A 27,350-nucleotide genomic window follows, 5' to 3' on the forward strand; every position below is an offset into this window, starting at 1 on the left:
CCTGATGATGGTATCTCTATCTTCCAGAATTCTTTAAGCTTTTTGGGAACATCTGTTTATGGATGGTTAGAGTTAATGAAAACTTTTAGTGGAAGTGAAAATGATGCTGAGGCAAGAATCCAAGTGGCAAGTGGCATTTCATATATATTGCCTTTTCTTCATTCACACCAGAGTATATCAGGTAATTATTTTTTTATCACTTAACCATTCACATAACAGATACTGATGTTGACACAAAGCAATTTTTTATTATGAAATACAAGAAATTTTGCTTGCTGGTTAGCCCTGTTGCTTATAAAACAATAGCAGAAACTCCCAAAGTAATCACTTTAACAAACCCTTTTGTTTTACCACAAACCCTTCAGTTATATTGTGTCCACATTTGTGGTCTGGAATGTCCCCAGGCACACTGTCTTTTATCTTCCTGAGTAACCAGCTATGCATGTGGAGTTTTCAGTTCTGTGTTCATAATTATTTATTGATATTAATTTATTTTAGTTCTTCATTTTCCTTTTTTGCTTCATGAAAGTATACCATTTATTTTGGCCTGGCTTATGTGAATTTCACAAAATCCAGGAAACCCAAAAATTTCCTGTACTGGTTTTTTCCTTAATTATTTTATATATGCTATCAACTGAAAGTAGGATAAAAGCAGCTTTGGGGAAATGTAGAGAGGTAGCAGGGGTAGTGTATGTGGCAAAATCCCACTAAACTGAAAATAAAGATATACCATAATCAGACCAGTGATGATTTGGTTCAGAAACATAAGCATAAATAAGGAAGGGGGAACAGAAGCACAAGCACAGAAATGAGGGTACTTAGGTGGATTTTGGGGATCTCTTTGCATGAGAGGCTGGAAAATGAAGACATGGAAGTGCTTGGGTGATAAATCTTAAAGATACGAATAGGAGCCGAGATTTAGGTGGTTTGGGCTTTTGGTAAGGATGAGAGAGGGGAGGGAGGGAGTGAAGAGGGTTTGAGTTGGGGGGTCGAAGGTCAAGAGGGAGGCAAAAGATTAGATGGCATGGTAAAGATTTACAGAACAAAGGTATGGTATAAGAAAATGCTTTTGATAGGAATAGTTGGAGAAGATGCATCAGAGCATCCAACCCTTAGCTTAGGGAAAGCGGTGGAAAGGAAGAGATCTATCAAACAAGTTTCTTGCAGTTAATGCAGAGAGGTAGGTCCATGTGGTTACCTTTGTACTTCACTTCTTCATTGGTTTTGAGTGTTTTTATGGACATTAACATTCCTTCTGTTCAGTCTAGCAGGTATAAGTGGGCTGAAGACTGCTGCAAAATGCAAATATAGCAATGAAAGCCTAGCATATGTTAGGCTACCTGAAAATGCTAGTCTAACCTTGCCTACCATTCATGAACAAGCTCTTAAGTCAACAAAATCACAGAAGTAAGAACAAAATAGGACTGCATTATAAAATAATTCTAATGAAAGATACAGTTTACCCTCAAATATAGCAGAATTGAGGTTGACTGATTTCATTACTCATTGAATTTTCATTGGTAATTAAATAGAATACATTTTTTTTTATCCTTGCAGCCATTTGCATGAAGGTGCAGGAAATTCACATACAGTAGGGTAGAAATGTATAAAAAAAAGCTAAGAAAGTTTAGTAGGCCATAAATGCATAAAATACTAACATTTCGTATTCAAAAAGCTAGTGACTGGCAGGCAGAAAATGCTAATAAAGCACTTATTAATTCATAAATCACCACAAAGCATCATCAGAATAGAGAAAAGGTAGAGAAGTGAATGAATGAAAATGAATGGCATGCCAAGCAGAACACAAAAAAGATGCTAATCCTGGAAGAGCAGCAATACATCTGCAGGTAATAGAGCTGCATGGAAGGAGGTAGCCTTTTGGGATGGTGGTGTCTGGTTTGGGCATGCGCTGTGGGGGTTTTTCATTTCTAAAGATTTAGCAAGTGGTGCGACTGGAGAGCCAGTACACAGGATAAAGGTAATTTTGAATGATGGTTTTGTATGAAGAAAATATTTTTCGTAAAATATAGTATTTTCTTGTGCAGGGTCTTATTTCATTAAATTCTCACCCCCCACCCTTTTCATTAATAATTGATTTTTGTTATGATAGTTGAATAACAGCATTTGTGAATACTTTGTACTTAAACTTTCCTCATCTTTTGACACGAATATTTTGTAGCAAGAGAATTACAGAAATTGGTTTAAGTTTTGGTGGACTTTATGTTTGCAAAAGAATAGTTTGGATGCTTTGAAATACAATTGTAAAAACTGTATATTTGTGCTGAGCCAAAACTTAATTTGTAACCTGATGATTCTATAGGTGAAGCCAAGTTGGATGTTTATGAAATATTGATAACTCTCCTGCAAGATGACAGTGATGTGGTGAGAAATGTTGTTGCAACTGGTTGTGCAAAACATTTAGAGCATAATGAACTTCAAGGCACTATTCAACCTACAAGGGTTTTGGAAGCTGTTTGTGATATCATTGGTAAGTAAACATAATATTAATACATTTTATCATGTTCGTGTTCATAGGAAATACAAGTTCTTAGTGAGAACATAATAATGAATGTATGTTGTCATAAAAGGCCAGTTGCCCAGCAGCTATGTAATTTTCTTTGGTCTTATCTGTGTCATGTGCTTGTTTGACATTTCTGCTCAATTTCATAGCCTCATTTTGAATTTTTCTGCTGTGATGATTGGTATATCCACACTCCTTATTTGGTGACTCATCTAAGAGCACATGGTTAGCTTGTTTAAATTCTTATTGTACAACTAGTATAACCAAATGAGTGTCATCTTTGCTGAAGAAGAGAATGAATGAATAAATGATTGATATCTGGCATCATAACTGCAACTGCCCTTGAATTACACTCTAATCCTAGAAAGTATAGTTTTATTGTTATTTACTCTTTGATATTTAGCTTGTGACATGTTGCTTACTTTTCATTATCTCTTGTTATTTACTCTTTGATATTTACCTTGTGACATGTTGCTTACTTTTCATTATCTGTTTGTAGCTGTTGCACCATTTTGTTGGTTGGCTGGCAACCAGTACTTGGGTTCGTCCCCTTGATGCTGCTTTATTGGAGAATCCCCATACTTCACTTTTCTCAGCTTTTCGTATAAGTATAGTTCATGCACTTTGCTCCTATGGAAATATAAATCTTTGCCTTTTATGGAGGAGCATTTTTCTAAATGAGCTGGAAACAGTTGTTGAAATTTGGTAGCAAAGTGGTTAATTGGAGGCAGGCAGGTGGGGGAGGGGGTTTCCCCCACTCACCTGCTGTTAGCCAGATTTATTTTTTTCTTTGGCTGTACAGTATTGAGTACAAATGTGTGCTGCACTCAAGCCTACTTTGCTGTTAAAGGTTTTTTTCTTGTTTTTGTTTATGGTGTTTGTACCATGTTCCCATTAGGAAAGTTAACAAGAAAATTGAACGACAGATGTAAATGACAAGAGTCTGGCTGCTCTAAGTCTGCTTTGTCTGGGGATCCCCTAAAGTTGATTTTTTAAATGCTGTTACCTATCTATTGTAATTCCTGCATCAGGCAGGAGGATGATAGAGTGTGAAAACTTAAAAATCAATAGGATCCTTTAGTTTTAACTGTCTGTTAACCCATCCCTTTCAGGTGATTCAAGCATCTGTTGCTTACCATTTAGTTCTTTCTCTGTCGTTGGCCTGGGAGGACATGAGTGTCGTTACAATTGTGATTGTAAATGATTACAGTACATTGTACTGTATTCTATATTTTGCATTTGGATTATCTTGTTTTTTGTCATTATTTAAATGTCATCCCAAAAGGATAAAGATAAATGGTTTCAAGTTTGTAAGGTGAGAAGGTATGTACCCGGCTTTACTTTTCAGTTTAGTACATTTTCAAGACATAGGCTTTGTGGTAAATGTAGGAACAAGGATTGTTCTTATAAGAGCGTACTGCTTGGGCAGATGAAGTAAAGAATGTTTATTTATGGTACAGGTTGACCATCACTAATCTGGCAATTAGTAGTCCAGAACATTCAGTAATCCGGCACAAATTTCGGCTAGAGTAATTTCTAATGTTTATGCACTAATTTTCAAAATTTCCGGTCGCTTTCGCTTAACTCGTTCGCGGCCGCTTCGATTGGTGGTGCTGTGTGCTGCATAGACAAACTGGGGTGTTTGAACGCAGCATGCTTTTGCTGTTCCATTTTTTACAATTATTATTGTTCGGCTCACGCTATGTAGAGAACAGATAGGCTACATACATACGCAGCCTAGCCTCACATTATACTGGAACTCTACTACATATTAACAGTATTATACAAATATCAACATAACTAATGTGCATCTTTTCATGGATCTTAAAAGTTATGCTTTTTACTACATGTATCCAATTGCGTATATTCTCATATTGCTTTTGTATTATAAATTGCTATCAATGTTTTGTTTTGGGGAATCGATAACGCTGAAAATTGTCACGCATTTAACTCAGCGTCTGCGCGCTTTTCTTGCTTCTAGTTGGCGTAAATGAATATAGATACTTTATTTATTTGGGACAAGGATATTTTTCGTTATAATGCTTTTTTAAGTCGAAATATAACTTAAATACGCTCACCAGTAAATTAATTTAGCTATTTTTTTCGTTAATATATGACGTTCGCGGGAATCGCGGCTGGCCGTTTTGGGGCATGTTTGTTTTGTGTAAAAAAAATCAAGATTCTGTTCGCTATTTTCTCTTGATTTCATCATAATAGGAGCTTTACGTATTTATCTTCTATCGGCGTGAAAACAGCAGTAATTTGTATTCTTTCATGCCCAGTAGTTTTGATTAAAATACACTCCCTCCAATTTTATTTACGGTCGAGTTTCATCCATGTTGCCGATGCACGACAATTTATAGTCATTAGCAGTTTGAACATTGTTTTTCTCAGCTTCAGCTACAACTTGCAGCTTAAAGTTACTAAAGCAGTATATTTCCTTGCCGATCTTTTCTCCAAAGCGAATAAGGGTTTAGTGTAAAAAAATATATCAGTCCTATTGTACGGTACTTAACGTCATTTGTAACATAATGACAGTAATTGTTTGACCGTACGATGGTTGAAATACAAGCAAAACAGTTGTTATCCGATACGATTAGTAGCAAAACAACAGTTTCCTGTTCGGTTGTTTATGGCTGTACGCATTGAGGCAAGAGTATAACGTTACTAACTATACTTTTATCATTCTCTTTTACTTTTTTAACTAGCAGATGGAATAAAGAGATGGAGGAAAAGAAGTTGGTCTATTGTAAGTTGGTCTCTCTCGCTGCCTGCGCCTGCACGAAATCTAAAAATATTTCCTAAATATTTTTGTACCGGTATTAATTGCTAACCCCATCGTAAACTCAAAATTTCGTAAGTCGAATTATCATAACTCGAGCACTACCTGTATTTGATAATTGTCTTTTCTTTATTAACCAACTCGTACTGATTTATGGGATATTTTAATTCTAAGATGAGGTACTTAGCTACTGGGTTTCGTGTATTCTAGCCTAATAAATGGCTAATCCGGCACCCTCCAGGTCCCAATGACGCCGGATTAGTGATGGTCAATCTGTATAAGCAGATGAGAGAAGTGTGTGAGAATAGGAAAAGATAGAAAAGATTCTTGTAACACCAGGGCTGGAAGTGAGGTTAAGAGTTTCTCGTCTGTTTACTATCTGTCAGAAAACATTTCCTCTCACACTCCCTCTGTTGCAAGTAATGCTTCTCCAAATTATTTTGTCTTCACAAAGATCCCCATATTGTTCAGGATAAGGTTTTGTAAATTAGAAGCTGATGTAGCTAGTCTTAGGGCTACGTTTTAAAAGTTTGTGAAGGTAATCTCCTCAAAACTTGCTGCTCTACCAGCCCAGTACAATATATTCGTTCTTTTCTGGGTTACCCTCTTGTAGCAGAGGAAGTGTCAACGCCCTCCCTCCCTGTTAGCCATACCTTAGCCATGCCCTTTGACACTCTCCACTGTTGGAGGTACAGGGAAGAGGGGTATGTCCAGGAGTGAGGCAGTTTGTGGCCATTGTCTTCTCTTACCAACCTGGCATGTGTCACATACAGGTTGGCACTCGATTGCTGAAAGATAAGTGTGGCAAACTCAGCGAAGTTCACATAGGCAAGAGGTAGATATGCTAGGTAAGGTAAGGGTAAATGCATTCACTCGATATCTGACAGTGTATTCCCTAGGCCTTGCTGGAGGTTGTGTACTCCAAGCGATGCCTATCCTGGATATTCCATGGTCCTTCTATGCAAGAGGGTTCGGTTTGGAAGCACTCTCCTTCGAGAGAGTACTGAGTTCTCCCACTGGGCGCCAGCACTAGCACTGGCCTATTTTCAGGCACTTACCTGGTTTCAGGCTTGTGCCTGGTTTTCAGGTGCTTGCCTGGTTTTCAGGTGCTCACCTGGTTGTAGGGCATTCACCTGGTTTATGGGTGCTCGCCTAGTTTTTAGGTGCTCACCTGGTTGTCAGGTTCTTGCCTGGTTTCAGGTGTTCACATTCTTTTTCTCGGTCTCCCAGGCTGTTTGGTTATGCCAGTCTCTCTTCACATTTGTCCAACGTGAGAGAAGTTTGTGCAAGTAGCTGCAATCAGGTTGTGAATACATTTGTTCCCTTCATTCACCATTCTTTTTCAGACATTCTCATCAGTATTTGATGCTTCGCATTCAGTGCTACTTTCCTGTGAGATCGCAAGTAGGAGCTTGTATTGTTCTGTCTTATGTTTGTTGTTGCGAGGCAGAAGTTGCTGGTGCCACATTGTAGTTCTGTTCTCCTTAGGCTTTGCGCTTCCAGTCTCATTTCCCTTTTGTGTTGCCTCAAGCTTCTGAGCTTTCTAGGAGTTGTCTTGAACTGTGTTTGGACGAATGTCATGAGTCAATAGGCATATTCGCCTGTTAGACTAGCAGATCCTTCTTATTTAATTGCCACTGTATCAGTAGCAGAACAGACTGGATTATCTTCTTCTCAAGGTTTGGATAGTGGGTCATTCGGCAAGTTTGATGACTCCTTGGTGGCCATGGAGGGAATGGTTCCAAAATTTTCTATCTCAGAACCTCCCCGTGCTTCAGCTGACCATGTGCAGACCCTCGATTATCTTTTGTAAACAAGAGGTTTTCCCAAGGAGTACAGAAGATCCATCATTAATTCCAGAAGGCAATTGACTGCTGTAATGCAGGGAGAGCAGTGGTAAGTATTTAGAGCTTGGTGCTTTTCCAAAAAGATAGCCTACATTCATACCTCTATAATAACTTCGTGAAGTTCCTTCCCTTACTCATTTACGCATCACTTAAGGTATGTCTCTTCATGCTATTAAGGGGCACTGCTTTTATGTTAGCATCCGTATTAAGACTTTCTGTTCTTGATCTCTTGGCTAACCTGGACATTTAAGAAAGCCTTCAGTTCCTTAAGTCTAGATTCCTTATTCTTCAATTAAACCACTGGGCTGGGACTTAATGTAATGCTGAAGTACTTAAGTATGCCTCCATGTAAACCCCTAAATTGAGCCTTCCTAAAAGATTTGAGGATTAAATCTTTTTTTTTTTCCAGTCAGTGAACTCCAGGCCTTCTGCAGTGTGGGCATTACTTCACAAGGAACAGTCCTTTCCTTTTTTTTCCCGTTCTTCCAAGCAAAGAATGAATAGCATTAAGTCTCAGGCTCTTCCTCAATTATTTTGTGTCCTCAGTCTGCCTACCTTGGTGACAGATGGGTAATCCTCCTTACGTCCAGTCACAGCAGTCTCTTGGGTGCAAAGGACTAGGGACCTCAGACAGTGTTTTAAACCAGATTGACATATGGCAAAAAATGCCATGGCCTCTCTGTTGGAGAACGTGGTCAAGGAAGCACACACACTAATCTAGACCCCTCTTTCTTCTGAATCCTAAAAGTAAGCTCCATAAGGGAGACCAGTGGCAACTACATCATTTTCCAGTCTTGAGTGTTGTCAATGCAGACCAGGGGAGATGTAACTCCATATTTGCCTCGCATTATTTGCAAGATGTAGAGATTCATTACAGCCATGCAGAGCACTTTCGCCCCTCGTTATGATGGGAACTCATATTCTGAATGTTTAGGAAATTTTTTAGGGAGTATGAAGAAGACTAGTTTGAGATAGGTAAGAGCCTTCATTTATTTACCGTCTTTACTCTGCTGGCCTAGGCACAAGGCCTTTTGTCCCACTTTTATCAAAGTGACAGTGGTATCCCTTGCAAGGAGCCTCCAGCATCTTTCAGAGGTCCTTGCAGTCTAATGAATTTGTCCTCTCCTGGCAACAGTACCAGCAGATGGATTCTAATTTTATTGTTGCCTTGTGGGTGATAATTATTTGTCCCCTCACCTTTCTCCCACCTCCTTTTCTTCAATGTGCAAATCAGCTTTGTTCATAAGTGGAACAAACCTGGGTCTTAACTTATGGATAATTCTTCTAGCGCCATCTGGAAACTGGTAAAAATAACAAGCAAGGAATTGGTGGCAACAAGGTAGGCCGATAGGCGTAGGTGGCAACCATCAAGTTCCTTCACGCTTGTATCAGAGGAATGACTCCTCAGTTTCTTCTTTACCCCCCTCATAGAAAGACATGCTTTCACTTGTCTCTCCGAAGCTGGTGTCTTTTACTTATTTTGTTGTGCTTGCGTTTGCTTGCACTTTTGGGTGATTCTGTGTTTTGATGTGCTGTGTGCTGTTGTGTGATCATGCATCCTCAAGAATCATCTCAGCCTCCAGTTTCTGCCCGGCCTTCCAAGCATCAGAGGATGTACCCTGGCGTTGATGGCTGCCCTTGCTCTCGTTTTTTGGCATCGGCTAAGACTGATCCCCATTCTACATGTAGCTGGTGTAGAGCTAATGATTGTAATACAGTACAGTATAACTAATCTGTGCCATGAGTGTCGTTCTTGGCCTTCTGGGCAGTGGAGGGCTTTTGCCAAGAAGTGGCAGCATAGGAGGAAGTCGGAGGCTCCATCTTGGAAGGGGTTCCCTCCTACGATGGGTGCGTCGCATGCTGCTTCTTGTTCTGCCTCCTCTTTGCCACATCCTCCAGTTGCTAGTCATCTTTGGAAGATTTTACCTCTTCCCACTCTCCTATAGCTCCGCCTATGGAAGTTTTGGAAGAGGGGTCAGGACACTTCCCTACTAATGCTACCTCTACTCTTTTGGGGGGGTACATCATCTTCCCCCTTACAAGCAGATGCACCTCCATCTTGCTCTACCCTTTCAGATTCCGTTGAGCGGAAGATGGCTGGTGTCTGGGTTTCTCTAGGCCTATCAGGGTTACCAACCTTGGATGGGCTGTTGTTTCACTACTTGAATTCATGCAGGCCTGGGTCAGCCCCCTTGTCAGTTTACGTCCCAGCAGCTCCCGCCCTCCTGTGCCCAGTTCATCAGCTGTTTCAACTTCCCAGCTGACTGCTCCGCTTTCATCCCAGCTTGTCGTCTTGCTTCTTCCTGCTCTGACCTCCACCCCTCCTTCAGACTCCTTGGTTCGGGCAGTGGTTGGTCAGATTGACAAGTTATGGAGGTATTGTGCAAATGAAACTTCGTAGGATACCATCTCCTTCTTCGTCTTCCCCTGTTCCTGTCAAATGGTGGCGAATTAGAGACTTGTCTCTTCCCCTAGTAGGAAGTGTCTCAGACCTATTGTATCTTCGTCTGCTTCGGACCGCGGCCGTGATTCTCCCCCTCCTGTCGTCCATGTTCCTGATGTTAAGGATATACGAAAATTGAAGAAGTCTGCAGTTGTTCCTCCCTCTGCCAACATTGTAGGAAGGATGATTTTGCTCCTGTTAAGAAGACTCGTCCTGTTGTTCCCATCCGTGAAGAGAGCTCTTCTGGTACACGTCCGCAGCCTCTTCGCCCTCCTTCACCGCATCGTCCTGTCCGGAGCTCGCGTTCTAGGATTTGGCATTCCAGGAGCCCTGTCATCCGGCGTAAACGCTCCTCTTGTTCTCTTGACAAGACACGTAGTAGGCACTCCTGCTCCTGCCTTCGGGTGGTTGGGTACACTCGTGCAGAAGATCACGCCTGTGTTCCTGAGCACGGCTGTGCTTCTACTCCAGTTCCTTTACCACCTGCTGGTAAGGAGCCCTACATGTCTGCATGTAGATTCTTATCCGTCTCCTCTTTCTCATCCCTCCAGAGCAGATGATGTTCATCTTTCCAGCTCAGTGGCTTATAATCATTCAGTCACTCCCTCATGTCTGTGCATCGACCCACGTCCTTCCACTGAGTTTTTGCGTGGTGTATCAATCTCCCATTCTGTTGAGAGGAATGCAGCTCAAGATAGTTTCCCCTCAACATCTGCAGGTGTCCATTCTCCAAGGAATGGTTTTAGGTCCGGAAAGCACCTACGCTCAAGTCTTAGCCAAGAATGTTTTGGATTCTTCTGAGTACGTCGACAGATCAAGTAGGGACTCCCAGGGACAGGAGATGGAAGACGTAGAGAACCAGGAGTTTTTTACTATTTACAGAGAAGTGGTTGGGTTAATCCGCGAATATAACAATCTTGTTCAAGAGGACGTAACAGGTTCCTTAGATTTTCCCATGGGAATAGAAGCTCTCGTTGGACCAAGGAAAGAATCAGAGGCTTCTATTGGACTGCTTTGTTCTAATCATGCAGAATATATCCTTAGTCATGTAAATTCTCTGGTCTCTGGATGAAACGATTCCTTGCATTCTGGCTGAACCTTCAAGCTTCTTCCTACTCCTCTCCCTCAGCTTAGATGTTTCTACACTGTACCTAATGTTGCACTTCTACTTTGACGGCTATATGCAGATGTGGCTTGACTGGCTTCTTATTCTCACCAGATTCGCGGCAGGTCCTTCCTTCCACCTCTCTCAGAAGCTTCTTGGAGTCGCCCCACCCTTCTGCCTTCCAAGTGGTTGGTTAGATTAGACTGACGACGGTGGCCACATTTTATCCTGCTCTTTTGGTGACTCAAGATAATGGTTCATACTAGGGGCTATTGTGAAATAAGTGGTAGAGCCATTTTGTGGTTTGGCCTTTAACCCGACTTTGGGTGAACACTTTGCTCAAGAGAAGGGACACAACACTTGCCAATGTCTCTAGATTCATTAGTTCAGATTCTGTGTTAGCCCATAGTTCAACATCCTCAACACACTTCATCTCTTTTCCTAAAGATCAGTTGACTTGGGCCATAGATAGTGTGGAGTGCTGATACAATGATTGGCTGGTTCATCAATGTTCTAATCATCCTCGTCCTGGCACTCAAACCCAGATCCTCAGCTCTGCCCAAGAAGACTGCAGTTGCCTCTTACCCAGCAGGTCTGGACAGGCTGCCTGCTGCAACCAGCAAGAGTTCCAGCAGTGTCCTTCAGTTCCATTCCTCTAAGCCGACAAGAGGCTCTAGGAGTGTAAGGCGAGAGGCCCAAGCAATAGAGAGGTGCCCTTCCCCACAAGTCGTCACCAAAAAGGTTGCCTGGCCAGCCACCGAGCCATGTGGTGCCTCAAGCGAAGAATGGTAGTAGATGTTCTTCTGGTAGGGTATCTACCACTTTCAACTTTCCTCCTCCTCTTCCGCTCAGCCTCTTTCTTCACCTGACATATGTTCTGCCCACAGCATCAAGCTCATGGTTTTTACAGTCGGGTCCTTCTCTTTCCCAAGGCAACAGGCAATTGGCAGCCAGTGATAGACCTGTCAGCCTTGAACCTCTATATCAAGAAGACCCAATTCAGGGTGGAGATTCCTCGAATGGTGTTAGCAGCTGTCGGGGAGAACGACTTTCTACTTTCAATAGACCTGAAGGATGCGTACTTCCAGATTCCGATTCACCCTTCCTCCAGGAAGTTTCTCCACTTTAGGCAGGGGAAGTCAGTTTTCCGGTTCAAAGTCTTGTACTTCAGCCTGTCAACACCCCCTCAAGTTTTCACAAGAGTATTCACCTTGGTTTCATCGTGAGCCCACTCCCAGGGGATTCACCTTTTCAGATACAGTTGACCCCCGGTATTCGCGGGGGTTACGTACCACTACCCCCCTCCCGTGAATAGCTCAAATCCACAAATACTTAAAACCCCTCTAAAAAAGCATATAACTGCCTATTTTAATAGTTCAAAACACCAAAAAACCCTCAATAAAAATGCTTATACCTGAATATTTTAATAGTTTTATCAAAAAAGTGCATTTAAGACACGAAAATGATATGAAAATACAGTAATTTGTGAACATTTCTCTGAAAAATACCAGTGATAGGCAAATTTTCTACGAATAATGTGTATATATGTTCCACAGAGCAATCCGCAAATAGGTGAAGCCGCGAATCCAGAACCGCAAACAGGCGGCGGTCCACTGTACCTTGATGACTGGCTGGTCTTTGTGGGGTCTCAAGAAAAGTTAATCTAAGACAGAGACCATCTTCTTCAGTTTTGTCAAGACTGCATCGTGGGCTTTGGAGGAGTCATCTCTCCCCAGTCAGAAGATTCTCTTTGCCTGGACATAAATCATAGACAGTCTCGTCGGGGGCCTTTCATCAGATCAGAGAATGGAAAGTTCAAGGCTGAAGCGTCCTTCCTTCTCAGAGCAGTCCCGCCAGCTCATCAGTGGCAAGTGATGCTGGGTCTACACAACCTCCCTAGAGAAGCTGGTCCCTCATGGTTGTGTCTACATCTTTCGGTCTCTGGCAGGGAGGCTGAAAGAGTCTTGGCCCCCTGCAAAGGATCCTCCTCATTTTCTGGGTTCCGCTTGTCACAGGAAGTAAGAGAGGACCTGTCATGGTGGTTGTACCACAGGAAACTTTGCCACAGGGTTCCTTTCATTCTCCTCCTCCTGAGATCCTCCCACCAGAAGCCCCTGTGAGGGGTTGGGGAGCACATTTGTAAGGTCTTGTAACATCTGGAGTGTGGACTTCACAAGCGAGACAGCTCCACATCATCATTCTGGAGGTCAAGGCTGCCTTCCTAACTCTTCAACGGATTCAGGAGAGGTGATGGGGTACCTTTGGTGCCTTGGGTGTCAGACAAACACCAGTGGTGGCCTATGTAAACAAGCAAGGGGCAGGGGCCACGGTGCCACACCAACCATACCCCTGACAGTGCTCCTTCTTCAATGGGCAATAGATTATTCAGTCGATCTCTCTGCCAGGTATATCCTGGGCAGGAGGAACGTAGTCAGTCTGAGTCGTCGAAGTCAAGTCATAGGGACAGAGTGGTCTCTGTGCTAGGACATTGCAAACAGCCTCTTTCATGTGTGGGGAAGACCCTCAATAGACCTGTTTGCAACAAGTTTCAACAGAAAACTAGAGGTCTTCTGTTCCGTGATTTCAGATCCATTGGCAGTGGCAGAGGATGCCCTGCAACACTCCTGGGACAATCTGGAGGTCTATGCCTTCCCTCCATTTTGCCTAATCCATCAAGTCCTGAACAGGGTTATGGCTTCTCAGAACCTCAGAATGATCCTTGTTGCTCCCATGTGGCCCCATGCAGAGTGTTTCCCCGATCTCCTAACGTTGCTGTCAGAAGCTCCGAGAGAGATTCCTCCATGGCACAACCTACTGTGCTAACCCCACTTCCAGAGATTCCACCACTCAGTCAAGTCCCTGTGTCTTCACGGCTGGAGACTATCTAGTATCTCCTCCATGCGAGAGGCTTTTCTTGCAGAGCAGTGTTGGAGATGTCTGGCTACCTCCGGAGATCTTCTTCAGCCGTGTACCAAGGCAAGTGGGCCATTTACAGTGGGGTCTCTCCAATCAGAGCTTCTGTCCAGCAGGTAGCAGACTTCCTCGTTTTTCTCCGCAGAGAGAAACAACTTTCCGTGTCTTCCATCAAGGGCTACAGAGCTGCCTTGAGTGCAGTTTTACAATTGAAGGATGCCGTTCTTTCTTCTTCATTGGAGATTTCAAGAGCTTTGAGCAGTCCAAAAGAGCTGAGACCACCCAGTTGAACCTGATCTTGATACTGGGCAGCCTCATCCATGCCCCATTTGAGCCTCTGCATCATGTGTCAGATAGGAACCTGGCTCTCAAGACGGTTTTCCTGCTGGCTCTGGACTCCTCGAAGCGAGTTGTTGAACTCCATGGCCTATCCTATGATGGCAAGCATACAAGGGGTTGGACATCCGTAGCCTTTGAATTTGTCTGGGAATTCATGGCTAAGACCCAAAACCCCTCTTGTCTTGATGACAGATTTGATTCCTTCTCAATTCCGTCTCTTAATGACTGTTGATAACAATCCAGATGAATTGCTCCTTTGCCCTATGAGAGCACTATGCTGCTACCTGAAAAGGACTCGACATCTGCAACTGGAGTTCAAAGACCTTTCCTTAGCACTGTCCGGAACAAGAAAGAAGTCTCCAAGAATGCGATCTCCTTTTGGCTGCGTGAGACTATCAGACAAGCCTATAGGTTCGACATCATGCTCCAATCCTAACACAGGGCATGCAAAAGCACATGATGAAGGCTGGCACATGGCTTTGTCAGACCACCTTCACTTCCTTCCATCTGTGGGACGTTGCCCACAAGTCCTTGGACACTTTCCTTGGGTCCGGTGGTGGCTGCTCAACAGTTTGTGTAACTCATCCATTTCCCCTACCGTGACAGTTTGTATCTTACCTAAGATGATGTTATGAAAGTGAGAATGAATGGGATGGCTGGTCTCTCAGTTTCCTTTCTTTTCTTCGCTACCCGGCTGGCGAAGAAATCATTCCATTATGTGCTGGATCGGGTCTGATCAAGGCCATCTAGAGGAGAAGGCTGAGTCAGTGGGGGTTGACGTCAGCAGCGAGGGCTACTCTTGGTCGAAGCCCTCAAGCCAATGGGACAACTGACGATCTACACCCTCTCTGTTTCTTTTCCATGGCTTAATTAGTGCTAAGCTATAACTTTTTTTTTACCCTCCTCTCTTGCAGTTGATTTTAAAAATCACATATTGCTACTACAAATCGCCCTTCTGCCACCTGCCGCTATGGTAATCATCTTTCTTGAAACAGCCAAACTAACTGTGGCTTAGTTTAGTACAGTAAATAACCAGAATCATCTCAAACATGATTTTATTATAAAATAAAACACATTAATAAAAAAATAATACAAATTCCGCAGCAATTTTAAACGAACTAACATGCAATTCCTTATGCAATTACCCACACACACCTGTTCTTACTGTATTTTTCTTTACTGGAAGCATTTGACATTATTTGATTTTATTTTTGACTTCTGTCAATGTTTGTAATTTCTTTTCCTTTGCCTCATAAGCTTATTGCTCAGTTCCAGGTGAGTATTATGATCCATACAGTAAAAATTTTTCCGTTATAACAGCAGAAAATCTGGAAAATAGAGCACTACCTCCATTCAAAGCGTAAAGCAGCACCAGCTTAGCATCTTGGGGTCTTCGCCACACCTCTTTCACCCCAACTGACCAGGCCTTCTCTAGATGGCCTTGGTCTGATACAGGTGAGACTGCGGCCTTTTTGTTTAAGTTTTGCTTATTCCTAGATGAATATAAAACTTTGGCAAAAGCAAGTCCCTCCTCTCTCTAGCAAGTGGAGAGAGGATTGATAGCAAACTGTTGGTGGCCACAAAGATTTGTTATCTACAGATATAGTCCTTCAATTTCCTCCTACATTGTCTCATCACATTGTTTGGAATCCCAGAGGTCTGTCTGCTAAGTAATCACTTATTTACTATGTCAGAGGCTTTGGTTCCCTTCCATAGGTTTTTATAAGCCAGGAAGAGTTGCCAGGTTTGCTGAACCTCCAGTTGGTTCGAGACTTTCTTTCCTCCCTCCAAAAGTGAGTCTATCCATAAGTTAAGACCCAGGTTTGTTCCCTATGAACAATTGAGAAAGTTTTTAATCGATTTGTATTTTTCATAGCTAACAAACCTGCAGTCCTAACTTATATGGCCCACCTCTAGCTGCTCCTCAATCAAGTTTCCAGGGATGGAAGAAACTGAGGCGTCATTCCTTCGACATGCATGAAGGAACTTGATTTGTTGCCACCTAGGGTTTGGCCTACCTCACAAGTTGCCATACCAATTCCTTTGTTTGTTATTTTTACCGTTTCCATCCGCACTAGAAGAATTATCCATGTTAAGATGGCAGGCTTGAAGGAAAAATAAAAATTGATTAAAAAATTTGCTTGCATAATTTTATGAGAGAGGTAAAATCATTTCAAAAATAGAAATTTCAACCTATTAAACTAACTATCTACGCATGGTCCATGCCCTTCTTTCAAGGAGCTTAAAACTCAAGAGATTAATTCAAGACTCATTGTCAATGGATCACCTGTTGCTCTGCCCATTCGGAATTTACTGCCCGGACATCTCCACTCCTTTCCTCCAGTCTGGGGAATCTTGGTGCCTTCCTTTATGCTTCCTAGCATGAAGGCAATTCTCCGTCGCATTGCCAGGGTACACGGAGGTTGGTGGAAGGCATTTCTTTCCTTCCGGTCTGGTGTCCTCTTATCCGAGGTTTTACCAGACTGTCAGAACGAGCATGGCATCTGTCTGACAGGATCCATAAGTGAGCCCTCAGCTAGGAGCTGGACACATCGTCTCCCTGAGGACTCTAACGGAGTGGCAGGCGGAGAATTCCAAGTTCACGCCAGCTGTGGGGTCTTACCGTGCTCTCTTTGAGAGCCCTGTTTCTTACCCCTTGTGCTCCGAATGTAGCCCCTCTTATCAACAGACTTGTTTTGAAAATGTATCGCTGAGGCATTTCCGGGAGATAGGTATCACAGATACATTCACAGTGATTCTTCTAACCCCGGACTACGCTTCTAATTTATTCAGCGTACAGCTCCCTAAGCTTCCGGAGTCAATTTTCGGAAGCTGAAACAGGGTGTAAGTCAGGCTTGCCCGTTCCGCCTTGAGCTGAAAAATCTTATGAACAGTTTCACCTGGAGAATTAATCTTTTCCCCAGGTGGGCGTTGTTACGGCCCATCTGGGGCTACTATTGTTACCCAGAGCCTCCGTTCTCATGGGTGTCTACCCTACGAGCAGAAACGGTCTGATCTTGCCGGGACCTGTCCCAAGTCCGGCAAGAAGTTCATGTAGTTTAAGAGCCCCCCTGCTCAGGCGGTGGTGCAGGCTCTTCAGGTCTCTGCCCCTAGACAGTCGTCAGCTCTCACTCCCAGCCTCCACCTCGATGTGTGCGGGTTCAGCCAACACATCAGCCCCTTGTAACGCCCCCGTGTGTCTCTGCCTCCCCCACGGGAAAGAGATAGCAATGCCCGCCAGAGTTTTCTTTGCTTCATACGAAAACCTAAGGAAAGAATTTTCACTAGACATTTGGCAAGAGGCTCTGACCCTCGGGGTTATCATAGGAGCAGGGATGCATCCTACTCCTCTCCGAGAAATTGGGAAGGCTTTCGCCCTTCGGCGGGGAGGCAATCAAGCCTCCTCCCTGTAGTATTTCTCATATGGGTGGGAGGCTGTACCATTTTCGGGGCCACTGGAACTTCAGTTCCTGGGCCCAGAGTATAGTTATCAGGGCCCGGGGTGGAGCTGGACTGTTGTTCCCCCCCCCCCCCCAATCAGGTTCAATCAGCCTCCGGCCAGAGTTCTGGGGGTCTTTGCGAATGGCCTGTCAGGCTTTTTCAGTCTGCCAAGGAAGTTCCCTTCCACTGGAAAATTTTTCCGGGCGTGTCCCGTTTGTTTTCCTTATTCATGCGGCAAGTCTCGGTTGCTTACAGTCTTGTGGGTTCGGATCCTACTGCGCCGTGGAGCCGTAACCACCTCTATAGACCTTTCCGACGCTTCCTTTCACATCTTGGTTGCAGAAAGGTCCTATCCCTTCTTGGGATTCAGACTCGGGGAGCAGGCGTACCCCTTCAGGTTCATGCCCTCCTCAATGCGGCTCCAGAGTCTTGCCAGCTTGAACAATACCGTAGTTCATCAGCTCCGGTATTAGGAGGCTATGCTAGCTGCATATCTAGTTGCCTGGCTCATTTGGGCACCCAGCGTCGGGAACTGCCTGAGGGCGCCGGTCATTATATCGGTTTCTAGAGCCTTTGGGCTTCTAAGTAACCAGGAAGGAATCCCACCTGATTCAGGAGGGTAGCCTTCCGTAGTTATGAATCCAGTGGAAGTGGAAAGAGTTAGCAAGGGCATCTTATCATTTCATTATCTCAAGCATACCTCTCCCCGTGCCCAAGAAAAGGTCCTGGGTTTTCTCCAGTTTGCTTCAGTGACGGTTCTCCTTCTGAAGTCAAAGCTGGAGTTTATGACCGGGGTATGGTGGAGTCAGGGGCGTGTCTCCTTGATTCCTCCTGCTTGAATAGTGGCCTCGGCCTTGCACAACTGTCAAGTGCTTACGAAGTCAGTTCCTCTCCAGCTTTCCCCTCCGGCCTCAGTATTCCACACCGTCACCTCTCTGGCGGGTGAGGTGGATATTTTTTGGCCCAATGGGAGTACATGGTACTTAGTCGGTCACGTTCGGCAGTTCCATATCAACGCTTTGGAGGGCGGTGACAGTTTTCCTGTCCTTGGAAACTTCTTCCCCCCAAGAGGTTTCCTTTTAGGCTGGTTCTGAACAAAACAGCAATAGTGCGCCTGCGAAACAAGTGGTTTTGGACTCAATTGTTCGTTCAGGTTATGGTTCATTCCTCTCCATAACCAACAGCATGGAAGTGCCTCTGTCTACCACCCTTCTCGTAGGGGTCCAAAAGGTCACTGCTTTTTCCCTATCCAGGGCCTCCCCTGGTGTCGGGAATAGTCCTTAGGCGGAGCGTCACTCAGGTAGTCTTGTGACCTTTTCCTGGGCTTGGAAGTAGGTCTGTTTGCAGCAAGTTCAGCCACAAACTATCAAGCTGTCCCGTCTGGTATAAACTCAGCCTCGTCAGCCCCCTCAAACTCTGATGTCCTGCATTTGTGGTCTTTGTGAATCTTACAGTTTAGGAGGAAACTGATATTGGTCCTGTTATTACTGTTTTCCTGAAATCAGTTAAGGGATCCTACTCTACTGCAGTATGGTTCTGCAGTTAAGTAACTAGCACTCTTCACATAGTTTTCGAAGCTACAGTACTGATGCGACCGCATTGGCCTCGAGGAAGGTGTTTTGTTGGAACCAGACTCACAGGCCCTTAACTTTCATCCCTGAGGTCTGTGTTCGTCTAAGAAATACTCCGTCCACATTCGGTTTCCTGGTCGTTTGAAGTAATGTATCAGGGTTAGCTTCGGTAACCAGCAATCATCTTGTTCTTATCTTTCCTTGTTAAGGAAGTCCCAAAAATTTTTAATCAGCTTAGCTTCTAGTGTTAGTTTTCGTGTTCTGTTTGCCCTGTCTGGTGGAACCAATCAGTTTGGTTTGTTCATGAAACTAATCAGTTTGGTTTCTCTCATCAGGGGTAGTGCTGTGAATTTTCAATTTAACTTCTATCTACAATTGAAGGTCCTCATTTTGGTGGTCACTCAGAAAGTACTCCTCTTTATAAGGTCTGTTTCTGTGTCCAGTTTTCTCCTTGCAGGCTTTTTTAGACAGGACTCTCGCACTTTGTCAGGTCCTCTTTGAAAAAGGGGGGGTAATTGGGTCTGCATGAGGCAGTGAAAGCATTTTCTTCTCACATGTCGGTCTAGGTGCTATTCTATTCATGATCTTAGACGGTGACTACTTATATTATTTTCTAATACATGAACTTAGAGGACCTTACTTATGTTCAGGGTAGAATTCTCCTAGTTTTCCAACAAGTTTCTATTTAAGTCTTTTAATAGCATAAGAATGGATGTTTATTTCTCTGTTACTATTTCACCGGGTGACACGGGGACCCGATCCAGAAAAAGGATTTTGACAAAGGAAAAATCTATTTCTGGAGAGGGCCAGTCACCACCTGTTCCCACCTGTTTTTCTTTCTTTCCCTCCTGATAAACTTCATTCTAGTGAGGTGGTGCTAACATGGAATGCGGCTAGTGTTGCCTTGTATACAGTCCGCGAAAGTAGTGCATGGGCTTGTATCAAACCTCTCGTTAGGACTTTTGACACTGGGAATCTCTCTATAGATAAGGTTCGTGTTTTGTAGTTCACCCTTTTCCCTTTGACTCCATCCAAGTGGAGCTCGCTCACCAAGAGGTAGTAACTCCAGCATTTTCACTTAGCTTTCTCTGGTATCTAGCAACGGAATTACCTTAGAAATAAGTGCTGAATGGACTATTTCACCAGTGACACGGCCCCTCTCCAGAAATAGATTTTCCTTTGTCAAAAATCCTTTATTTTTTAAATACTTACCTCTCTGTTATGCATTACCAAAGGGATGGGTTAATACAAAGTCAAAACTAAACAATCCTATTGATTTTTTAGTTTTCACACACTGTTGTCCTCCCTCCTGACATGAGAATTACAGCTGTCATAATAAGAGGGATAAGTAAAAAATAAATCTTATAAAAATTTCTATATTGGCTCAGTTATATATATGCCTATCAAAGTTAGGGAAAGTCTTGCTGTCCTGAGCTTCCTTGTGAGGAGTGTGTTGGATGGTCTCCTCTGCAGTAAAAGAGGTATGGCAAGAAATGGAGGAAGGTCAAAAGATATAAACTGGTGTCATGGGAGGGGGATGCTATGCCCTTGACACCAGCAAATGCAGTATTTTCAGTTCTTGCTAGGTGAGTGGGGACACATAGTTCATCACTGCCTAGGCCTACTTCAATGCTTGTGGTGTGCCTGCATGTTTGGAGTGCACTAGCACCTCAACTTATCCAATAATTTACTAGATACCTCCGAGTTAAGGTTCATCCAGAACCCTCAGTGTGTATGTGCACGATAGCTTGCTTGAGCATTCACCTATGGACTCGACTAGCTTGGAATTGACTATGGTTCAGAACTTGCTCCGTCCATTCACAAGTCAACCTTGGTTCACAGTTCAGGCTCTCCTCCTTTGCTAGGATGCCCCTGCCTCCTTTACGCCTCACTCAAACAATTGGAATGCTGTAGGAATAGACATTAGCAAGCACTTCTGTAAAGAGTTTGGCTCTTTTTTACTTGCAGATGTGGGTGCTGTATAGTGCCAGTTCCTTTGGCAGAAGAAAAAGTTAGAGACTGTCGTTTTGTCATCTTCCTCATGCATGTTTCATTTCTGCATGTTGGGATATGAAAAATTTCAGTCATTCACAAGTTACACTATTTTAAATTTGTACCAATGCACTCAGAAGAATTAATCCTTATAGCATACAGTTTTCATAAGAAATTGAAACGGCAAGTAATTTTTTTATGCCCTGAGGATTTACACCCATTTTCTCAGTAGGTGCCTACTAAATATTAATTCCTCAGGTAGGTTGTTCTCATTGTTATCAGCATTTATATATCAGGGTTTCTCTTTATGGGGTTAAATGTGAAACAAGTTTCTCAAGGTTCTGTGTTGTTTGCTACGTGAGAATCCTCATGCGGTCTAGGTTTTTGTTGTTATTATTATTATTATTATTATTATTATTATTATTGTTGTTGTTGTTGTTGAATGTTATTGCTGCATCAGCTGCATTCAGTTTATATATACTTTTCTCTATTTTTCTGATAACTGAATTTTCAGGGTTACTGCATTTTGCCAGTAATGCACTGAGGTTTGTCATTTCCTGAGAGGAAAGGAGTCACAAATCAGGGTGTAATTTTATTTCTGCCGAATACACTGTCAATTACAGAGTACCACCAATGGTAGCTGAAATCTGGTGGTCATTTTTCACAGAGTTGTCAATCTTTCTAGGAACATGCAAACATTGATTCTAGGCCATGTTTCTCTCAGACTTCGCTGAGCATGATCACGCTGAAAGACAGGAGTAGACTGTCGTTCTTGCTGTTTACAGTGGCCCCCACCTATACGCAGTTCCGGATTCGCAGCTTCACCTATTCATGGATTTCTCTGTGGAACGTATACAGTATACGCATTATTTGTGGAAAATTCACCTATTTGCAGTATTTTTCATAATTTTGGTGACTAAATGCGTATTATAAGTGGTTTTTCGGTGTTTGAACTGTCAAAATACAGGCAGTCCCTGGTTAATGGTGGGCTCAGTTAACGGCGATTTGGTTGTATGGGGCTTGTCTAGCGACGAAAATTGGTAATTTTCAGCACCAAAAATCGCCGATTTCCGCTTATTGGCACTAATAATTGGGTATTGGCGCTGATACATGCCTAGCAGAGGTGCCGATAACCAAAAATCGGCTCTTTTCAGCGCCAATAAGCCCCGAAAATTGCAGAAAAACCGGCGATTTTCGATTAGTAGCAATTTTCAGTTATCATTACACCCTCAGAATGGAACCCCCGCCGATAACCATGGACTGCATGTAGGCAGTTATAAGTGTTTTTAGAGGGGTGTGAAGTATTCACGGATTTTAGCTATTCACAGGGGGTTTGGTGCACATTCCCCGCAAATATCGGGGGTCGACTGTATGTACGAGATGGTCAACGGGGTGTCAACTGCGTATATGAGATGGTCAGTGGTGGTCGACTGCATGCTGACCACTGATTGGTTAGGAGGAATACACACTGTTGATTGGCTGGTGAGATTTTCTCTAAAGCTAAAAACTTAAGGTTGATGGTCTTGCTGCTGCAGCCTTGCTGAGCAGATGGGCTGGTGTAGGATGTCACTATATGGTATTACGTGACAAATATTCTGATTGGTTGCTGGGCGGCTCGCTAAATCCTGTGTTTCATGGTTGGGAATGTCGCTTCTCGTGGTGTCACCCAATGCTGGTGGGTATGAAGAAAACTTCTTGAGTTGTATTCGGTAATTGCTGTATCAGGAGTTCGTCTAGCAGCCACATATACTAATTTCCGCCTGCACGACCCTTCAGCCCATAATGAGAGTGACACTAGGAGCTTCAGGAGATCCCTTCTACAACACCAACTAACCTCCAAGATAGAGGAACGCTGCACACTTAGTAAAGAAATATTGCAACTAAGAGAAAGAAATAGTGCAACTAAGATAAAATGGGCAGAAATAAAAAATTTGACCCACCAAGACATCAGTCCAGCTTTCCTGCTATAAATACTGTACCTGTCCACCTTGTAATTTCATACGTTCTCTCATTAGATGATCACTGCATGTGTATCAAGGTGTAAGAGTAAATAAACAACAAAAGCAGAATATCTTTCTATGTCCTTCGGAAATTTATTATACCACCTACCTGCAGACAAGAATATAAGAATAGAGACGACTACCTACAAACTTAATGCCATTGAAACAGCAATTGTTTTTATTAACACTCCCCTAAAAGAGAGACTCTTTCCACATTATTATTACGTTGTTGTGGACCTTATACAGGCAGTCCTCGGTTATTGGCAGGGGTTCCGTTCTGGGGGTGTGATGATAACTGAAAATCGCCACTTACCGAAAATCGGGGACTTCTGCTGCTTTTTTGGCGATTTTTGGGCTTATTGGCGCCGAAAAGTGCCGATTTTTGGTTATCGGCACCTCTGTTAGGTATATATTGGCACCAATACCGAATTATTGGCGCCGATAAGCGGAAATCGGCAATTTCAGCGCCGAAAATTGCCAATTTTCGTTACTAGACAAGCCCCATAAAACCGGATCCCCATTAACCGAGCCCGCTATTAACCGGACACTCCCTGTACAAAATTACTCCTGTTCTCGGCATTGAGAGTTCTACACAATTATTATTATTATTATTATTATTATTATTATTATTATTATTATTATTATTATTATTATTATTATTATTATATCAATTTAAGTTGAATTAATAAAAAATCAAGGTATGAGATTCTACTGCATATGAAGGGAAGAGAAACAAAGTTATCCTTTCATCTTGATCTATGTAGCTATTATGATGAATTGATGAAAGGAATTTGTACTCTTAGAGAATATTTAAATTGCTCATGTTCATGTATCCTTGAACAGCTCCAGTAAGTTAAGTGTTTAATCAAAATCCATGGAACAATAATTCAATATTGTTCATCAGATTTTTCTTCTTTTTCTCTGTTGCAGCTCATTTCCACACCCCAGAGGCCCTAACATTACTGTTAAAATTAATCCTGAAAGAAGATGCTCCTGAAGGTTTTGGCTTAACACAGGTAAATTTTTCAGTTGAATTACCAAGAATATTTTATATTCAATAGGCAGTTCTTATTTTAAAAAAATATATAATGTCAAAACTACCATTACAAAAACCAGGATTTTTTTTTTTTTAAACCCTTGCCCTTAGCAGCTAGTCATATGCTATGGCTAGAAGTACGTATTAATTATATGCCAGATAGGTAGTCCTAATTCTTAGGTGATTGTGCTAAGTGGTGATAAGGATTCTCATTAGAATCATTATCCTGCATGCCTCACTTGTTCCCATTAGTATTTAACCACGTTATGCTGGAGCATTAACTGCTCATGTATAGCAGCTTTTTAGATAACTTTCTAAGAAAATGAAAAATTTTAATTTGTAATTTTCATAGCTAACAAACCTATGCCTTAGCATGAGGATAAAATCTTCTAGTGCCAGCTGGAAACCGGTAAAAAACATATAAAATTGTAGCACAAAGTACTGGTGGAAACCGGGTTTGGCCAATTGGATGAGAGAGAAGGCATCAGCCGACTTCACCTCACCTGAGAGTGTTGTGACACATCAGTTTCTTCCTTACCTCCTTGCTAGAAGGACGTGCTGTTGCCTTTCCTTCCAGAAACCGGTGTGTTCCTGCCCATTTACCTTCTTTGGTTTACCCTTTGTGTCATGAATTAGTGCTATTCTGTGTTTGTGCATTAGTGCTTTTTTTGTATGCAATTTGTTTGGTGTTTGATCATGCAAACCCATAACTCATCTCAGCCTTCCAGTTCTAAGCCTCAGAGAAAATGTCCTGGGGTTGGTGGTTACCTTGCTTTCATTTTCTGGCTTCTTTTGAGACATCCACATTCTACAAAGGTGAGAAAGGAACTGCTGTGGTGGTTACCGACAAAAACTTGACTACAGTATTGGAGCGCCTGTTCAGTCTCCTCCTTGTACAAGGGTTGGGGAGCTTATTTGGAGGACCTGACATTGGGAGTCTTGAGTCTTCAGGACAAGCAGCTGCACATCAATGATCTGGAGCTGAAAGCAGCCTTCCCAGCACTTCAGGAGTTTCAAGAAATAGTGTCAGGGCACTGTGTAGTTCTGATGTCTGACAACCCTATGGCGGTCGCTTATGTAAACAAATGGGGAGCTAGTCTCTCACCAACTTCTCTCTCTGACGGTCCTTCTACACCAGTGGGTGATAGAGCAATTAGTAGACCTCTCAGCCAGGCATATCCCAGGCAAGAGGAATGTGGTGGCTAACAAACTGAGTCGTCGGGGTAAGGTCCTGGGGACAGTGTGGTTCTTACATCAGGAGGTAACAGACAGGCTGTTCCTCCTTTGGGGAAGGCCAACGATAGATCTGTTTGCAACAGTGTTCAACGGGAAGGTAGAGGTCTTGAACCTCCAGTTGGTTCAAGACTTTCCTTTCCTCCCACCAAAGGTGAGTCTATCCTCACGTTAAGACCTAGGTTTGTTCCGCATACGAACAAATGACAAGTTTCAGTTAATTTGTATTTTTCATAGCTAACAAACCTACAGTCTTAACGTACATTGCCCACCTCTTGTCATCCCTCAAAGTGATTCCCTGGCACGTCAAGACCTAGGTTTGTTCCACATATGAACAAAATAATTTTAAGGAAAAATCCCACTTGATGATCTGAAGCAAAAAAACATTTTCACAGTCACAGACTTAAAAAAAATTATTATTATTATATTTATCCCTACTGTGTGCAAACAGTTCCCAGTCACACCAGTTTGAAAGATGAAATCCTACTACACGTCCAGCTTACACCCCCTTGGCACAGAGGACAGGGTGTCATTCCTTTGTGCTAATTTTCATCCATCTCAAAAGAGTGGAGGGAGGCAGGAGGCACTGGAAGGTTATGATTAATGAGTTGGTAGGAAAATGGGTTTATTTAAAAAAAAATTTTGTTTTTACAAACCCATCAATCTCAATTAGGCACAATTTAGGAGGTAGGATGATGATGGGCATTGGAAGAAGAAAATATAACAAGATGCATTAAGCCCAGTCCCTCTCAGGTGATGGGTAGTAGAGCAATAATGGATCATCCAAAACGGGAATTTCTGAAAGTAATAAATTTCAGTGGAAGACATAATCCAAAAGTAGTACACAACCTAAGTGCATGGATGTAAAGGCAGGTACTTTTGAAAAACACACCATGTATACCATAAACAGGAGTGATAAGATCATGAAGAGGATGGGGATGCTGGCGTGGATCCCTCCCAGTTGGTAAAAGACCTTCCACAACAGCTGGCCCCTACAAAAACATCAAGATATTTATGCATAACACGATTATAGCACAATCTTGTGAAGGTCTTTTGACAATGCCAAGTCTCTGCTCTAAGGATGCCAGAGGAGGAAAGCCAAGAACAAGCCATGATTACCAGAAGATTGAGTTTAATAAAAAGTGACTTACCAAGTAATTACATAGCTATGAGCTTCCTACCTACAGCAGACTAAAAATTCAAAATTCGTGGTAGCGCCTCCCGCTGTTGGGGACTGTGAGGAACAAGTAGGCAGAAAGCTTCAATTCATTTTCTGCCGGCTCCCAAGTAACATCAGTGGTTTTTTGGCACCTACTTCACCGTATTTTGGATGGTTTTCTGGAGTCTTGGTGAAGTACTCTGTTTTCATACTAGTGCACGACTAATCTTCTGGGCTAACCTTGGTTGACTCGTTTCATTAAATTTAGGATGTCTGACTCTAGCTCTTCAAGTGTTAGGTTTTGCATTGAAGGGTGCAAGACTAGGTTGTTATGACTCACACAAAGTGTGTGAAGTGTTTAGAATGTAGAGATTGGAATGATAAACAATGGAAAGTTTTTAGGTCTCATCAAGACAAAATGGATAAAGACAGGAAGAGAAAGGCAGCTATAAGGGCTGGAAATAAAGCCAGCTTAGATACTGTAGAAGTAGCAGATCTTGTAGAGGATAATTCTGTCTCTTCTCCTAAAATTCCTGTATCGTCTCCTATCCTTAGCCCTTCTACTCTTATTCCATGTACTCCTGTTCCAGGTTCCGGTGCTCCTGATCGTGACACCATTGCCAGCCTCGAATCAGAGTTCAATAAAAACTTCAAGTTTTTAGCAAACACAGTGATGGAGTTGGGTTCTTCTTTTAGAACCTATATGGGAAAAGGCACTGTCCAAAAGGTTAGTGCAGTGCAAAGTGTTGAGGAGGTGGCTGCCCGTCCCACTGGTGCTCCTAGATGAAGGTCCCTGTCATGCTCCCCCGCACCGGGGAGAAGACATACCAGAGGTCCAAGGGAGGCCAGGGGAATTTGCCCACGGATAGTCACCCCCTGTCGAGCCTGTTGTCTGGTCCCAGGCTACGACAAGCGCCACTGGACAGGCGTCTCTTTCAGTGCTCATCGTGTGTCATCAGATTCGGAGG

At 42.9% G+C, this 27,350-nt stretch overlaps 1 protein-coding gene across 4 annotated transcripts in view; it reads left to right on the forward strand.

The window, feature by feature from the left end:
• Positions 1 to 27,350, forward strand: part of LOC136844414 (tRNA (32-2'-O)-methyltransferase regulator THADA-like) — a 96,429-nt gene that overhangs the window by 54,028 nt on the left and 15,051 nt on the right. For 3 of the 4 annotated variants that reach the window (XM_067113586.1, XM_067113584.1, XM_067113585.1), the window contains exons 7-9: positions 28 to 181; positions 2,321 to 2,488; positions 23,885 to 23,970. In XM_067113586.1, the coding sequence (XP_066969687.1) occupies positions 28 to 181; positions 2,321 to 2,488; positions 23,885 to 23,970 (408 nt within the window). The remainder of the gene's footprint in view (positions 1 to 27; positions 182 to 2,320; positions 2,489 to 23,884; positions 23,971 to 27,350) is intronic. The other variant, XM_067113587.1, reaches the window with a different exon arrangement.

Source organism: Macrobrachium rosenbergii, chromosome 12 (genome assembly GCF_040412425.1).
Source record: "Macrobrachium rosenbergii isolate ZJJX-2024 chromosome 12, ASM4041242v1, whole genome shotgun sequence".
NCBI lineage: Eukaryota > Metazoa > Arthropoda > Malacostraca > Decapoda > Palaemonidae > Macrobrachium > Macrobrachium rosenbergii.